This window comes from Nuphar pumila, chromosome 15 (assembly GCF_984573655.1).
Source record: "Nuphar pumila chromosome 15, dmNupPumi1.hap1.1, whole genome shotgun sequence".
Classification (NCBI taxonomy): domain Eukaryota; kingdom Viridiplantae; phylum Streptophyta; class Magnoliopsida; order Nymphaeales; family Nymphaeaceae; genus Nuphar; species Nuphar pumila.
This window is the reverse complement of record NC_143263.1, coordinates 30,897,604-30,916,569: the sequence shown is the minus strand read 5'-3', so window position 1 is coordinate 30,916,569 and position 18,966 is coordinate 30,897,604. Positions and strand designations below refer to the sequence as shown.

The window sequence follows — 18,966 nt, the reverse complement described above, 5'->3', positions numbered from 1 at the left end:
CGACATTCCATATATTCTGTCTTACTCTTACTTAACTTAAAACCTCTTGCTTCCAATGTCTGTCTCCATAATTTTAACTTAGCATTAACCCCAACTCTAGACTCATCAATCAAAACAATATCATCAGCAAACAACATACACCACGACACATTTTCTTGAATTGATCTCGTAAGCTCATCCATCACTATAGCAAATAGGAAATGGCTTAAAGTAGATCTTTGATGTAACCCAACCGTTATAGGAAAATTGGTTGTCACCCCTCCATAAGTACGAACATTGGTTAGTACTCCTTCATACATATCTTTAATTATACTAATGTACTTGAGAGAAACACCTTTCTTCATCATTGTCCACCAGAAAACGTCCCTAGGTACTCTATCGTATGCCTTCTCTAAATCAATAAAAACCATATGCAAATCTTTGTTCCTCTCTCTATTTCTCTCGATAAGTTGTCTAAGAAGATGTATAACTTCCATAGTTGATCTTCTAGGCATAAAACCAAATTGATTCTCCGATATCATGACAACCTTCCTCAACCTAGACTCAATCACCCTTTCCCAAAGTTTCATAGTATGACTCATGAGTTTTATACCACGATAGTTTGTGCAATCTTATATATCACCCTTATTCTTATATAGAGGCACCAAAGTATTCTTCCTCCACTCATTAGGCATCTTATTTGTCCGCCAAATCTTGTTAAAAAAATTTGTCAACCATTCTAAACCTTTCTCTCCCAAGCATTTCCAAGCCTCGATAGGTATACCATCTGGGCCAACTGCCCTTCTTGATTTCATTTTCTTCAAAGCCTCTGTAATTTCTTTCTTTTGAATCTTGCGCATGAAGTCACAATTCATTTCATGAAAAAGAATGGAGAAGTCTCTAAGAACCTGAGCATGACTTCCATTAAATAGCTTATCAAAATAATCTTTTCATCTCTCCTTAATCTCCTCATCTTTGACTAAAACCCTTTGCGTTTCATCTTTGATACATCTAACCATACCCAGATCCATCGATTTTCTATCTCTCATCTTTGCAAGCCTATAAATATCCTTCTTGCCCTCTTTGGTATCCAACTTGTCATAAACCTTTTTATATACCTTATACCTCGTGTTTCAAACTTTTTTTTTAGCTTCCTTCTTTGCTATCATATACTTCTCCAAATTCTCGTTATCACGACTCTTACTTAGATTTCTATAACTCTATTTTAACCTTAATAGCTAATTTGACATCGTCGTTCCACCATGATGTATCCTTACCTAGCGGTGCACCACCTTTAGACTCACCCAATACCTCCTTAGCCACTTTTCTTATGCCACCTGCTATCTTATTCCACATTGATTCTGAATCCTCCTTGAGACACCAATCAGCTTCCTTAACTACCTGCTCTACAAACGTACCTTGTTTAGCTCCTTTTAGTGCCCACCACTTAATTCTAGGATCTATCCTATGTCTATCACTTTTGCGGCATTGTCTAATTCTAAGATCTAAAATTAAGACTCTATGTTGTTTAGCTACACTTTCTCCTGGTATAACCTTATAATCGATGCAACAACCCCTATCTCTCTTTCTAAGTAGGAAAAAATCTATCTGACTCGTATTAACCTCACTTTTAAATGTTACTAGGTGAGACTCCTTCTTCCTAAACCAAGTGTTTGCTAAGATCATATAATAGGACAAACCAAAATCTAAAATCTTTTCTCCACTTTCGTTTCTTTCTCCTATACCATAGCCTTCATGGATACTCTCAAATCCATCCATACTAATGCCTACATGCCCATTAAGGTCACCGCCGATGAAAAGCTTTTCTCCATAAGATATCCCTTGTACTACTCCATCTGAATCTTCCCAAAATTGACGCTTAATGGAATCATCTAAACCTACTTGAGGTGCATAAATACTAATAATATTAATAATATCCGTACTTAATACTAATTTAATAAGTAAAATCCTATCACCCTTCCTACGAACCTCAACTACATTATCTATAAACTCACGACTCATAACAATCCCTACTCCATTTCTATTTCTATTTATTCCTGTATACCAAATCTTATATCCCCAAGGTTTTATCACTTTTGCTTTCTCACTTACCCATTTGGTCTCTTGTAGACATAAAATATCAATCTTTCTCCTACACATAACATCTACTAACTCTACCAACTTACCAGTTAAAGACCCTGTGTTCCAAGTGGCTAACCTAATTTTATTGTCTCAGACTAACTTCTTTACTCCCACCCGTCCAACAAAGTGAGAGAACCTTTGCCTATTTGACACCACACCCGGGCGCCGATGTGATGCGTCGCTTCCGGGCGATGACCTAACAACCCTTGCCCATTTATCACTGCCTCTGGGCCTATAGAGTACAACGCGTCACTCAGTAGGGAACACCCCAACGAAATTCTCATATTAGTTCATATTCATAAGGTATGACTAAGTTTTTATGTTGGCTGTTACTAGCCTACCGCAACCCTCCTCCTTTATTCGGGCTTGGGACTGGCAGTGTATATATATATATATACATACATATATATATATATATATATTTATGCATCTAAGATATTCAGATCATTGCATCATTTTCATATGCATTCATAATTCTTATAAACAATAAGTCAAATCACATTTGACCATTCCAACGTGAAAACACACGTACATACCTTATAAGTAATTTAGTTAGATATTCATGATACACATCAATCATGATACACATCAATCATGATACATATATGTAATATATTTACTCAGACAATCATTTATAATGAAACTATGTAGGCGTGATGTATTTATCATTCACCTAATAAGTCAAAACTAGTCATTTGTAGACGTGATGTGTCATTCACCTATACGCTAGCATAAGTGTCACAATTATAACCTCATATCAAGATCTAAAATCAATAAGAATCAGATTATCATATCTGAGTTCAATATATAATCATACTATAATAGAAAAGCTAAATCTATAGATTCATAACTGGCTATCTCAATCAACTCAGAAGATCATCACAATTCATCATAACATTTCATTTATTCATAATAAAGATTTTCAAAATTCACGCTGAATCACTTAGTCTGAAAAATGTACAACCTCACAAGGAGTTACCGCCCTAAACGGATGATCTGCTTAGTCTTGGACAATGCACTTCCTCACAGGAATATACCGTCTTCGTGGAATACCTGCTCTTGGACAATGCACTTCCTCACAGAGACTTACCGCTCTAGTCAGATTACCTGATCTGATCATGCACACCCTCACAGAAAATCCTTTGGGAACAATTCCTCAACGGGTACCATATCTAGTAAAAACTATTGTGATACATGCATCAATACAATTGACCACTCTCAAGGTCAATAGCCATCAACACAGGCATAAACATGTATACAATCAAAGCGTCACACCATATATCACTTCATATGACATTAAAATTATAAAATCACACATTTAACCAATAAGGCTTCATGAACCAAAGTTCACTATTGAACTTAAACATTTGTCGCATGCATTCATAATTTCATTTCACGTGGCATTTAAATCATATCATACATAAGCATATTATCCTACGCATCATATCATCGCCATAAAGAACATTGTACTTCGTAAATTGAACCTCGAAGCATGCATAAACAAAACATGAGTTTTATGCATGCATAAGTGAACATGCGCATTTCATAATACGAAGCAACTAAACCTCAACATACATAACTCCTACGTAGTTCAAGATTTGCACACACGATAAAAGTCATATGCATTTTTCACCACATGAATCGATATATCACATTAGATATAATTGTGTAAGGGTTGGTCAAAATCTCATTGACCATCCTACCGTACATAATACACATATATTTCTCAAGCAAACAAGACATACAAGTTCAAAACAATTTATAACATTCGTATGCTTTCTTCTAAACAAGAATAAATGAGTCCATCATATGACAAGACAATATATATAACATTCACAATATGCATCAAACACGACTTATACATGTCCATAGTAGTTATATGTGCACCATGTATCAAATTCATATAAACACACAAAGCAACATAGTATGTACAAACCAAAGTATGATGACACACATTGTGTACATATTATACATTCATAAGTGCATAGACATTCAAACTCACACACATGTGTACCTACGGCAAACACACTTCATATTCCGCTAACTACAATCATGACAAGCATGATCTCCGAACTATAATCACAAGAGTCCTAGATATCCACAACTAAGTGAAGTGTGTGAGCATAACTTGTATTTGCAATTCATTTAGATATTCAGTGCAATATCATGCTTACACAATTAGTGCCTAAACATGCTCTCTATAAGTTCAGTTAATGTATCTTACCTTAATAATGTGGAGAACAATGAATCGAAACTCAAAAAACCGAGGAGTTTCGAAGTCCGCAAAGACCGTTACCCAAGCAATACAACGAACCTTTCTTGTGCAATCGCAAATGCCAAAAACTCAAAAAATGCCAATTATAACAAGATTAGCCAAAAATAGTAAATTACCTTATAAATCATTACCAAGAGCCAAATAACACACAAATACACTTCAATAATTTATACACTCCATCAAAAATATATTTAAATATATATATATATAAATAGTGATTTATAGCCCAAAATAGTTCTATAAATACAAATTATACCTTCATTGGCTTCAATGAACAAATGAATATGTAATAAATACATAAATGAAATTCAAAAGCTAGAAACACGTTTCTAATTTGGAGATAAAAAAATGAGTTTTTTATTTATTAATAATCTTTAAAAATTACGGGTTTTACAATTAGTAGATGGTTCTGATTCGAAGCCTAAACTAATCCTTACTAAGGTGGAAAATAAGAAAGAGGTTCCTCTTTCCGATAGAGAAAAGACTAAGACTATAGCTAGTTACGAGAAGAAGTGAAAAGAGAATGAGATATGCCAAGATTATGTCTTGGCTTATAAAAAATGTGGACATTAAAAAATGTTCTATCCTTGCTAATGTCGAGTACATTAACAAGGCTTAGAAATATCTTAAAAATATGTATTTCCTTAAAGATATTGCATATGTGTGCAATCTTCAAGATAAAGTTTGCACCATGACACAAGGGGACAAAAGCATTAGAAAACAGTACAAAGTACAATGATTTGTCCTCCCTATGAGAAGAGTTGACTTTTCTAGAGCTGAAGTGGCATTGTGCCAAAGATATTGAGTTTCGCCAAAAGCAAATAGATGTAGAGCATTTCTATCAATTCATCAATAGCCTGAGACCCGAATTTGAATCAACCAAATCGGCTCTCCTTCACAAGGAGAAAATTCTTCTATTGTAGATACCATTAGGGGATTAAGTATGAAAGAAAATCATCTAAAGAAATGTACCTCCAAGAGTGAAGATGATTCCATTTTGGTCGTCTCAATGCTGGGATCCTGCTCTCGTACTTATAGACCACCTCACTTCAAGAGACAAGGAAATGAATATGACAAAAGAAAAGTCATTTGTCATTGGTGTCATGAACCAGGGCATATTAAACATGTGCCCTAAGCTAAAGAAAAGAGAGGACAAGAACTACTTGAAAAAGAAAGCGGCTACGATTGATACACCTCAAGAGAATAAGGAGACAACTATGGTTGGCAACTCTCACGATATATCCATGGAAATAGCCAAATCCTTATCTCAATTAGTTGAAGCTCTCCAACTTCTTCTTAGAGGATCGTCTTGTTAAACTAGAGCTGCAGTATCATCTTACTCCAACCCCGGTAAAATTTCTTGGCTCCTTGATTCTGGTGCATCTTTTCACATGACCCCAAATCATGATATTTTATTCGAATGTTATAACAACTCAAGTGTGTCAAAAGTTTTTACAGTCGTTGATACATCTTTTGAAATCAAAGGAATAAGAAATTTTGAAAAAGATCTTTCAAACTCCAAAAGGTTTTTTATTCAAATAATTAAATACATTCTTAAATTAAATTTAAACATTTTATCTGTCTCTCAAATATCCGATTATGGTTGTAATATCTCCTTCTCTTCAGGATCACCAGTCAGGGAAGTTGATTAGGCAAGGCCATAGAGAAAATCTCTATTATATGGATTTTTTAGAGATACCGAAAGATACTTTTTGTTGTAATGTCTAAAAATAGATTTAAATTTGTGGCATAAAAGATTAGGAATTTAGGACATCCAAATGTATCTAAAATCTAATATTTTTTAAGTTAGAATTTTTTTTGTAATATTAATGATTTTACTTATGTAGACTGTGTTATTGAAAAAATGAAAAGATTACCATTCAATGATAGGACATTTATTTCATCTAGACCTCTTGAGTTGGTCCATTCGGATGTTTGGGGTCCAACACCAATTTTGTCTAAAAGTGGATATGCATATTATGTTATTTTTGTGGATGACTTTAATAGATATACTTGGATTTACTTCTTAAACATATATCTTACGTTTTTCTCACTTTTAAAACTTTCATAAGTTCGTTAAAAATAGGTTTGAAAAATGAAATTTTTATATTTCGTACTGATTTAAAGGGAGAAATTTTTTTAAATGAATTTAAAAATTATCTTAACTCACATGGCATCACACATCAAAGATCTTGTCTGCACACACCACAACAAAATGACTTAGTTGAGAGAAAACATAAGCACATTGCTGAAACTTCAAAAACTTTGCTTATTACTAGCCATGTACCTAAGGTTTTCTGGGCAGAAGCTGTCTTGACTGTTGTTTATCTTATAAACAGAATGTTCCATCTTCTTCTTTACAAAATATTTCACCTGTTGAAAAACTTCTTAAACTCACTCTTGATTATTCTAGATTATGAGTTTTTGGTTGCAAATGTTTTATTTTAACCAATAAGAATGACAAATTTTCTCATAGAGCTATCCCTTGTGCTTTCTTTGGCTATGCCGATAACCAAAAGAGAAATAGGTGCTGTGATTCTAAGAATGAAAAATTATATATCTCAAGAAATGTAACTTTTTTGGGAAAAAAAATTTCTTTGATAAGGATCAACCTAAGGAAGTAACCAAGTATTCGTTCTTATTTAGTATTTAAAAAAATATTAATGATTGTGTTTGTGAGTATGATTTTAAGAATGTTATTGAATTAAGAGATATTTAATCTCGTGATGAATTACCTCATGATGATCAAACTTTCATACAATATTCTAAATGGGAAAATCAAAATCCTCCATGTATACTTGAAAAATTTTCTAACTTTAATAAAGATGAATTGCAAATTAAGAAATCATCCAGAGTATCAAAACCCCAATCGACATTTGTATCCTATGACTCATTTTCTTCAAAATACCAAGCATGCATAGCCCTAATTCATTTATATATAGAACCCTCATCCTATGCTCAGGCTAAAGAACACTCTGAATGAGTTAAAGCTATGAAAGTAGAACTAAAAACTTTAAAAAATGCTTAAACTTGGTCTATTTAAAATCTTTCAAGGAAAGAAACCCATAGATTGTAGGTGGGTATATAAGATAAAAACCAAGAGCGATGGGACCCTGGAGAGATATAAAGATAGACTAGTTGTCAAAGGATATTTGCACGGATATGACATAGATTATGAGGAAACATTTGCACCTGTTGCTCGCATGACTACAGTTAGAATTCTTATTGTAGTAGTTGCTTTAATAAAAAACTAGTATATATATCAAATAGATGTTAAAAATGCATTTTTAAATGAAAATCTTATGAAAGAAGTTTACATGGACACACCTCTCGGTATGGGCATTCCTCAAGGGAAGACTCTTCGCCTACAAAGGGTATTATATGGGTTAAAACAAGCACCCCAAACTTGGTATGATAAATTTAACAAATTTATGCTTGATACTTGCTTTAGACCCTATTTGACTGATATTGCTTTGTTTGTTAAAGATTTTGATGCAGTTACTATCATTTTGCTCCTCTATGTTGATGATATGATAATCACTGAAGTCGGCAAATACGGAGTTTAAAATATTAAAAATATTCTGAAAACTAATTTTGAAATGACTGATTTGGGTTTTTTACGATACTTTCTAAGTATAGAGGTTGCTTATTCCCCTAGAGAGTATTTATTATCTTAATCTAAATTTGCTTTTGATATTGTTCTTAGGTTTGAAATCACGGATGATAAGAAAGTTGTCACTCCAGAAGTGACAAATGTCAAGATGAAAATTGATGATGGGGTGCTTCTAGATGACCCAACCTCCTATCGACAACTTATTGGAGTTCTTTCTTGTCAATTACTAGATCTGATATAGCACACACAGTACACACAACTAGTCAGTTTCAACATGCTACCCACATCTGCCCACATGTGAGTTGTTTTGCATATTATTAGGTATATTAAAAATTTGATCTCTAGAGGCCTTTTTATGTCTTCTACATTCGCATTAGATTTACTTGCATATATTGATGCAGATTGAAGAGATGATCTCAATAATATGCACTCAACCACAAGTTTCTGTGTTTTCTTAGGTGAATCGTTAATATCGTGGAGGTGCAAGAAACAACAAAAAGTCTTTCTTTCCTCAACTAAAGCTGAGTACTGGGCTATGACTACAACCACAATGGAGGTGGTTTAGTTGAGAAGATTGATGGCTGATATGAGAATCTAAATTCTAGAAGCTTCAAAGATGTATTGCGACAATAAGAGTGCTATCTACATTGCCAACAACCACACTTTTTATGAAAGAACAAAGCACATTTACGTTCGAGAGAAATATTTGCTAGGGATCATTGATATGTCTTATGACACATCAAAGTACCATTTGGCGGATTTCTTTACCAAACCTCTCCCAGCTCCTAGGTTTCACTTATAGTCAAACTTTCGATCATTCTACCATAAGTTTGAAGGGGAGTGTTAAATTGTATATATATAAATCTATATATATATATATTTATGTATATACAATATAATATACATATATATATATATGTATATGTATTTCTATACATATATATTATATTTCTTTTCTTTTTGTTTCTTTGTCTCTTTTATTTGACTTAGTCAATCTAAATTGACTAGGACCCAATGGCTATATTTCTAGCCGTTGGATTAGAGGTCCTCCTCTCTCTTTCCTTTGTCTCTCTCTCACTCTCTTAACCCTATCTTCTCTCCCTCTTGTGTATATAAATATGGTTCTTTCCCTCTTGTAAAAGTATGCTTTTTACATACTTAAGATATTCAATAAAATATTATTTTTTTATATTGTGAGCCTTCTTATGTGTACCCCTTTGTCGGCTTTGTGAGTGTGTTCCTTAGAGAACACTTGTATGGTTTCTTACACCCTTATAGACAAGTCATTATTGGGTTCACAAAAATGGCTGCATCACCATATCTGCAGCTGCATTCATGTGAGATGGGCTTTAACCATGATTCAATAGGGCCCACATTTTAAATATGCTTGGAGAAACCCCAATGTTAGGGTGTGGATGTGAAAAGTTTTAACTTTTTAAATAGATGATGGGCTTTCGTAGTCTTCATTTGACTGAGATACTATTAAAGCTTTAATGACTGGTGGCAATGTACTGGATCTGACTGATTAGTTCCATATTATGCTCTACTGGAAATTTCTGAGTTTTGTTGTTCTGCAGGTGTTGGCATTGGAGGAGAGGAGCAAGAAATTTCCAGTATATCACTTTTCAGTTTGCCATGGATGGTTTTTGTTGTTGCCATCTTGTTTGTAGGTATCAAACTTTGTGAAACATAAGATAATGGCTACAATGCATTTGTTTCTTGTCATGTTTCATTAGATTTAATGCTTTTAAAGAAAGTTTGCCATGGTGGTGCATTTTGTTTAGTTCTTTTCTTTTTTATTCTGTAGAATGATTTGGATGTACTCTCCGCCATATATATTGCAGATACCATAATCAGAACAATATATAGCATACAGAATGCTAAAACACTCCAATCTGTCTTAAGGTTATCCAGTTGCGTATGATGCACAATTGATATTAGACATTTGCAAAATCAAAGAAAAAGTAACATGCCCCTTCACTAGTCTCAATTGGCAGGTTTCACCTTGTTTATGAAATTTCTCATTTCTTCTGCCCATTGTGTATGAAGTGTTTTTAGAATTTTAGATGTAGCTGGGGCACTTTGTAACTTCCTTCATGTATTTGATGTCAGGCTTTCCTCTAGGTCGGTCCTCTAGTTCTTTTATTTTCCTAATTTTGGAAACACAATCTTGCCATCCCAATGAGAACATCAAACAAAGGCCTGGAATTCTCTTTTCTTGATACCATAACATTATTTATCAATTCGTATTAAATCCCAAGGATATGTTTGACGCAATCTTTTGGATGGTAAAACATGTTATATGTATGTCTTTCTTTCGCTTTAATTTGTACTTTTGCAATGACACTATTTCTTGCGATCTTTACTGTTTTTCATGATGTCTGTCAAATAGAATGTTTTTTTTTCAAACATAGCCCTTTGATCATGTCCTCTAGCTCTAGATTCCTAAACAGTTAATTTGTTTTCCGTTCATTTTTTCAGGCCCTGAGAGCTGATTTAGTACTAGAGGCACGCCTAACCCGTTTATTAAACGGGTCGGGTTCGTGTTAGGGGTATGCCAACCCGGCCGACCTATTTAATAAACGGGTTAGGCGTGCGGGTCAACCCGTTTACCCGAACCCGACCCGCCAACCCGCCTGCCAACCCGTTTACCTAACCCCGACCCGCTTGCTAACCCGCCAACCCGTTTACCCGACCTGACCCATTTATTAAACGGGTTAACCGTGTCGTGTCGGGTTACCCGTTTAATAAATGGGTTGGGTTCGTGTTTGCCACAGCCAACCCATTTAATAAACGGGTCAGGTTCGTGTTGAGGTATGCTGACCCACCGACCCGACCCGACCTGATTGCCACCCCTATATATATATGTGCGTGTGTATGTATATACATATATAATAATATAATAATATATATATATATCATGTATATATATTATATATATGTCTTATTCATTGTAATAGGCAAATACCCATTAGGGGTATAACAATCTTTGTACTTTTATTTTTATAGAATAGGTATTTAATATAGTGATAAGGGCTTTTACGTAATAATCCATGGAGTCATCGCGACCTCCCCAATGACTCTATTTGTAGCCATTGGGGAGTATCCCAATGGCCCTCAAGGCCTCTTGTTATGTATAAATAGGGGTGTTCCCCTCTTGTAAAATTAATGCTTTCTCAAGCATTTTGTAATACAAATTTCTTATATTGTTTATGTGTTTCTCTTACCCTTGTGTGGGTTATGTGTATGTGATTAAGTGTTGACCCATAAGTGGTCATTGTGATTTGAATATTGTGCTCTTGTATGCCCATAAGTGGCACCATCTTGTTCTTGTTCTTGTTTCATTACATGGTATCAGTGCCTTAGTGCTCTTAGGTTGTGATTCATTCATAAAGGCCAAGAAAATGATTGAGAGATTGGTGGAGCTTCAGTTCATGGGATCGTTGCATTGTGAAACGCACCATCAAAATCTTATTCAACAATATTTTTGCTACCTCTTTTTTTTCTCTTTTCTTCTCTCTCTCTCTCTTTTAAAGATGGAGGATGAAAGAGAAGTTGTCATCTCCATTCTCATGAGACTCAATGATACTAACTATAGGATGTGGGCATCCATAGTAAAGCATAAAATATGGGAAAAGGGTCTATGAGGTTTGGTTGATGGCACCGAAAGAGAGCCTAAACTTATACTCATCAATATGGAAAATAAAAAGGAAGTGGCTCTTCAAGGAGAAGAGATGTCTATGGTCGTTACCGAATACGAGAAAAATGGAAAGAATGGAGGATGAGTCATTCCAAGATCATTGGATGACTTATCAGTAGTGTTATAAAAAAATATTCAAGCTTAGCAAAATTTGATTTTGCTAGTGATGTATGAAAATATCTTAAAGATATGTATAGTCTAAAGGAAACCATGACCCAAGGAAAGATGAGCATTAGAGAATATTATAATGCCCTCTCTCTTCTTTGGCATGAATTGACTTTTTTGGAACCTAAGTGACATTATCTTCAAGATGTAGAATTCCATGAAAAATAAATTAGAACAGAGCATTTCTACCCAATTTGTTAATGGGCTTAGACCCAAATTTGAAGGGACCAAATCGGCCCTTGTTCATAGAGGAATACCTATCATAGTAGAGACACTTGAAGAATTAACTATGGAGAAAAATAGGTTGAAAAAACCCTCCTCTGCTAAAGATAAAGATTTTGTGCTTGCTATGTCAAGGTCCAAAGATTACACAAGGACGTATAAGCCTTCTCACTTTGGAAGAAGTAATGAGAATAAAAGAAATTCCAATGATTATGGAAGAAGCCAAAACGATAAAAGAGGTGACCATGAATACAAGGAGAGTGACAAATTAATATGCTATCATTGTTATGAGTCGGGTCATATCAAACATTTTTGTCTTAAAAAAAGAGAGAAAATCAAAGAGATGATAAAAAGGTGGCTTCGGTGGGACCATCTTTTAAAGGAAATAGTGTAGATGATAACTCTAATAGTATTGGCTCATTGTCTTTGACACAACTCATGGAGGCATTACAACCAATGTTCAAGAATCAAGCTTCTTCTCTCTTGGACACGACCGTATCCACATGTATTGATCCCGGTAAGACTTCTTGGATTCTTGATTCTTGTGTTTCTTTTTATATAACCTCAAATGAATCCACACTATCTGAATGCCATATTAACCCAAGTGATTCTTATGTTTCAACCGCCGATGAAACTTTCTTAAAAATCAAAAGTTTTGTAACTTTGCAAAAACATCAAACCTTTTATGTACTCAATATTAGAATAGTACCATAATTAAATTTAAACCTCTTATCTATTTCTCAAATTGCAGGTCATGGGTGGAAACTTTTGTTTTCATCTAAGGATTATTTGATACAGGATCTCCAGTCTGGGAACCCGATTGGGCGAGGCCATAGCAGAGAAAATCTCTATGTTATGAACAATATTGAATTATCAAAACATACTTTTTATAAATTTATGGAAAAAAAAGATATAGAAAATTGGCACAAGAGACTAGGGCACCCAAGTATGTCAAAATTATATTTGTTTTCATTTCTTATAAATAATAAAGAAATAAATTTTGTTTGTGAAGATTGCATTCTTGGTAAAATGAAATCTTTACCTTTTGGGCTTAGTCATTTTATATCAAAAAAACCATTGGGTTAGTACATTCGGATGTATGGGGACGAGCTCTAGTTATATCCAAAGGAGGAGTATCATATTATGTTATTTTTGTTCATGATTATAGTAGATACTCTTGGATATATTTTCTTAAACATAAATCTGAAGTATTTGATTGTTTTCAAAAATTTCATTGTTATACAAAAACTCAATTTAAAGTCAATATTAAAATCTCTAGAACCAATTTTGGAGGAAAATTTGTATTAAAAGACTTAAAAAACTATCTTGATTTGCATGAGATTATACACAAAAAATTATGTTCTTATACTCCTCAACAAAATGGACTAGTCGAAAGGAAACATAGACATATTGTTGAGACTACTAGAACACTTCTTATATCGAGAAATGTTTCAAAAATCTTTTTGGGCTGAATTCGTCCTTACGACTCTTTATTTGATAACATAGAATAACTTAAAAAACTATTGAAAACATTTCTCCCATTGAAAAATTATTTAAAACGTCTCTCGATTACAAAAAGTTAAGATTTTTTTGTTGTAAATGTTTTGTCCTTACTAACAAAAATAACAAACTTTTCACAAAAATTATTCCTTGTGCTTTTTTAGGTTATGTTGAAAATAAAAAAGGATATAGATGTTATGAAATCAAAAGGGACAAACTATGTCTTAAGAAATGCCACTTTTCTTGAAAACAAAAATGGATTTGGTAAAGATAAAATCTAAGAGCATTGTGATTATTCATTTCTTTTTTACCTTGCCAATAAACATGTGAGTTGTGATGACATTTATGATGTGCATAAGAGTGACAATGAGGACACTCATGATGCACATGAGAATGCGAAAAAAAGTCTTGATGACATAGATCAACCTCATAGTGAAATTCAAATCTATACTTGACGTACCGAAGACCATCCTCTATGTGCTTTAGAAATATATTATCAAAATCAAGATATAGATTCCTCTAACATTAGAAGATCCATGAAAATTCAAAAGCTCCTAGTAGATTTGTATCATAAAATTCTTTTGAACCCAAATATACAGCATGTCTAATGGCTATATACTCATATGTAGAACCATCGTCTTACAATGATGCTAAAGTTCATCAAGAATAGATTAGAGCTATGAATAATGAATTGAAAGCTTTAGAAAAGGCAAAAACTTGAGAAATTCAAACATTACCTAAAGAAAAAAAAACTATAGGGTGTAGATGGGTTTGAACTGAGACACTTGATTCACAACATAAACTATGTCTGGCGTAGTGAAGGTCAAATATTGAAGCATGTTGACTATGCTCCGATAATTAGTGACATTTTCATATATGTCTCCATCGATACTACTTAACTTTTGGTGGATGGGAGATGGTGTGGCCACTAGTTTGCAGTCCTTCATCCAATATGTAGCAAGAAGGTCAATGGTATATTTGTGTTGAGTCATTGTTAACTTTTTCCCTTGTCTGTCTATTTCAATACCAAGGAAACACTTAACTCTCCAAAATCTTTCATTTGAAACCTGCTGCTAAGTAACCTTTTGATCTTTTGAATGTGTTCTTTTGAGTTCCCTGTGATTATCATGTCATCAACATATACGAGGAGCAATGTTATGCACTCTTCTCTTTTGTAGATGAATAGAGAATAATCAAGATATAAATGAACAAATCCATGCCTTTGAATTTCTTGGGAAAAACTTTCAAATCATGATCGTGAAGCTTGCTTTAACCCATAAATGGATTTCTGTAATCTACATACATAACCATTTGGATCACCTTGAGTATAACCTTCTGGTTGTTCCATATACACTTCTTCTTTCAGGTTGCCATGAAGAAAAGCGTTCTTAACATCCATCTGGTTGAGTCTCCAACCATAATCAATAGCTAAAGACACGAATGGTACCCATTTTTGTCACAAGACTTAAGTTTCATCATAATCCAATCCATGCTCTTGTGTAAATCCTTTTGCCATGAGTCATGCTTTGTATCTCTCCACACTACCGTCGGGCCTATACTTTATTTGATAAACCCATTTGGATCCAACAACATTCTTATTCAAAGGTCTTCGAACTATTTCCTATGTTTGACATTTATGCAGTGCTTCCATCTCTTCATTCATCGCATCAATCCATCTCTTATGTTGATAAGCTTATGTTTGGGTTCTTCTTGGGCTTTTATGGCAGCAAGAAAAGCTTGATGATTGGCACTGAAATTTTTATAACCAATCCACTTCTCTACAGGATGACGTATTCGTGTCGACCTTCTCAAGGTTATGGAGTTATCATCTGTCGTCACAAATTCTTTCTGTTCTGATTCTTGAGGCATAAAACGAGATCTCATACTTCTGGTGTAAACTTGTCCCTCTATAAATTTGTTGTGTTTGCTCATTTGTCTTGTCTTTATCATTAATTCCTGCTGTATTTGATTTAGCAGGGACAATACCCTCTTTTTCAGCATGTGAAAATAATCCCGCACTTAGCTAAGGTTGATAATATTCAATCTTGGATTGCCGATCTTGAAGTACATTGGTGTTGTCTTTATGTTGAAAGCAGTTCTCATCAAAAACAACATTTCGTGAGATACAAATGGTTTTTGTGGCAATCTCATAACATCGATACCCTTTATAACAATCGACATATCCAACGAATCTGCAGATACTAGCTTTGTTCTCAAACTTATTTCGTTGAGTCTTATCAATATAAACATAACAGATGCAACCAAAGGACTTCAAAAGTGCATAATCAGGATGTTTACCATATAGCACAAAGTATGATGATCGTTTGTTAAGAGCTTCCATGGGAAGTCGATTTATTACATAGACTGCAGAATGAAAAGCTTCTATCCACAAATCCACCAGTAAATCACTGACATACATCATAGTAAGGACACTTTCTATAATGTACCGATGTTTTCGTTCTGCAAGTCCATTTTGTGAGGGGTGTGAGGACACGCCACCCTTCGAACAATACCATTCAGTTGCAGAAATTCAATGAAGTCATTGGAGACATACTCTCCACCTTCACTTTAGAAATTAAGAATAGTTGAAGGAAATTAATTTTTGACATATGCATGAAACTTGCGAAAGATATAAAAAACTTTAGACTTTTATTTCATAAAAAATATCAAGGAATAACGAGAATAGTCATCAACAAATATAACATAATGTCTACTTCTAAAAAAGGATTTTTTTGGAGCAGGATCCCAAACATCAGAGTGCACAATCTCAAAAGGTTTCAAAGCTCTTTCATTTATGGAATGAAAATGAATTACATGACTCTTACAAACTTGACAACAGAAACACAATGTCTTATTTAAACCATGACTCAAGCTTGTCTCTGGAATCAACTTATAAGAGACAAGATTTTTAATAAATTTATGACTATAATGACCCAATCGACTGTGCAAAAGATTGACATTATTAACAAGACTAACGGTGTATGCAAGAGACTTCTCAGGAGTCGAAGTTGATGATGAGGAAGAACACTTTTGCAGAACACTTTTGCAGTAGATTTTTCTTGAAGATATACATGTTCTCACATCGCTCCCCTTCAGCGTACGTTGTCTTCATGCGAAGATCCTTCACATATACAGAATGAGTGAAAACAACGCAAGAATTAGTATCATCAACAAATTTAGAAACATACACAAGATTTTTCTTGATATTGGGTGCACATAGGACATCAAAAAGTTTAATAGACTTAAACTCAGAAGATGGAACAAAAACATTTTCAGCATAAGTGATGGGATGTTTAGTACCGTCTCCCGTGACAATACTGCCATTTCCAGAATATGTAATGGGACTAGAAAGTTTACCTGCATATTCAGTGATGTGACTAGCTGCTCTAGAATTAACATACCAAATTCCTTGATCATCCTGCTTTAGATTTAGAGAGTTTAGGGTTGCAAGCAACGCATTCAGATCACTAATATTTTTCTCTCCAACAATTGATTGGTTCAATGTTGGTCTAACTAGATTGCCTTTATGATAAGTGGAGTTGTCCTTTGTATTATAGTTGCGATCATCTTTATGATAACAATTAGCTTTTACATGCCCAGACTTTCTACATATAAAACAGATCGGGACCCTTCTGCCCCCAATATTAACACTGTTGGTATTTGGAGCATTAGGAAAAGGTAAAATACCTCTACCTTGAATTCCAGTTCTTCCACGACCACGGCCGCCTCCTCGGTAACCTCCTCTTCCTCTTTCCCTATTTGTCCCTATAAACAACACCTCATGAGAGTCATGTAACTACCGAGAGTTTCTTGTGACATGCTTGAGATTCATCTCAAACTGAAGTAATCATGGCCTGAGATCTTCAAAAGATGGGAGAATAGGAAAGCACTGCAATGTAGTGGAGATAACATGATACTCATCTCACAGGCCAGCTAGTGTCTATTGGACTTTGTCACGATCGGAAACAGTTTCTCCAACTAGAGCTAACTGGTTAGTGATTTCTTTCACTTTATTCAAATATTCCATAATACTTGAGGATCCCTTCTTGAGGCTTTGTAACTCTTTCTTCAAATACATAACTCTAGATTTTGAAATTTGAGAATATGTCTTGACTGTGCTGTCCCATAATTCTTTGGTTGAATAGTCGTTCGAGATTCCAATGAAGACTTCTTGTGACAGGGTAGAAGTGAGGTAGGCGACAACTGTTTGATCCCTTTTAACCTATGACACATATTCAAGATTTCTGATATAGACCATATTCACTGCCCCTTTGTCGTCTCTTTGCTTCTACATGATAAACTTTGATGGCATTTTAATTGATCCATTTAGATGGCTAGATAGATCGTGACTTTTAATAAAGGGAATAATATGCCTTTTCCAAGTTAGAAAATTACTGTTATTCAGTTTCTCTGAGACAAGTTGAGGTAGGAAACTGGAGGACAACATGGGTTGTGGAACATTAGTATCCATGAAAAGAAGTGAAGAATATGACGACAGAAAAGGTAATGACAAAAAATGCTGAAAATAAAATCAAGGATGATGGCAGACTGCTGTTGAGAAAAGAATGAAGAAGATAGTTGTTAAGAAACAAAACAGTAAAAAATGATGACACAAAATGCTAAAATAAACTCAATAATGAAGAAGACTGCAAAAATAAGGAGAAAATAGGACCAGAATTTTCACGATGTAACAGTTTGAAACAGATCCACGACACAGATATTAAGAAATCAAATTCACGATACCAGCATAGACAGAGCCAAACTAGAAATAGATAAATTAACGACACATGAAACAACACAAAGATAATATTGACGACACAAAAATTCTAACAATGTGCAGACGAAAGAAATCAGGCTCGTTATATAGAAAATGACGTTTCTGGTCAGATATGCAACACATAGAATAGCAACCAAGAAAGAATCAGGCAGTGAAAATATTCACGATCCAGAGAATGTTCAGACTCATGATCAAAATATAACCATTCTGATTAGAAGAGCGATACAAAAAAAAACTAAAGGAAAGCAGGAAAAGAATAATCCAATATGGAAAACCTCGTTGTAGATCTGATTATTGATCATCGCAGGTCTCAAGACGCAGATAGATCACACCTAAACTGATCTGATCATGTTGGAACATGCAGACTAATTACACCAGGTCTAGAGATGCAGATAGATAGCACCCAATCACGAAGGAACACGCAGACTGATTATGCCCAATCACGAACCATGCTATGATACCATGTTAGAGCAGCAAGATCGTGGGCTTACCTGGTTTGAGGCCGGTTTGGATCTGCGGAAGTGGCAGCGATGATGGAAAACACATTGAGTAGCTTTGATCTCAAAGGCTGCAACTTCCTCCCAGGCGTGAAT

At 34.5% G+C, this 18,966-nt stretch overlaps 1 protein-coding gene across 2 annotated transcripts in view; it reads left to right on the top strand.

The window, feature by feature from the left end:
* Positions 1-18,966, top strand: part of LOC149815001 (magnesium transporter, putative (DUF803)) — a 57,349-nt gene that overhangs the window by 14,643 nt on the left and 23,740 nt on the right. For both annotated transcript variants that reach the window (XM_089988710.1, XM_089988711.1), the window contains exon 4: positions 9,587-9,675. In XM_089988710.1, coding sequence (XP_089844836.1) covers positions 9,587-9,675 — 89 coding nt within the window. The remainder of the gene's footprint in view (positions 1-9,586; positions 9,676-18,966) is intronic.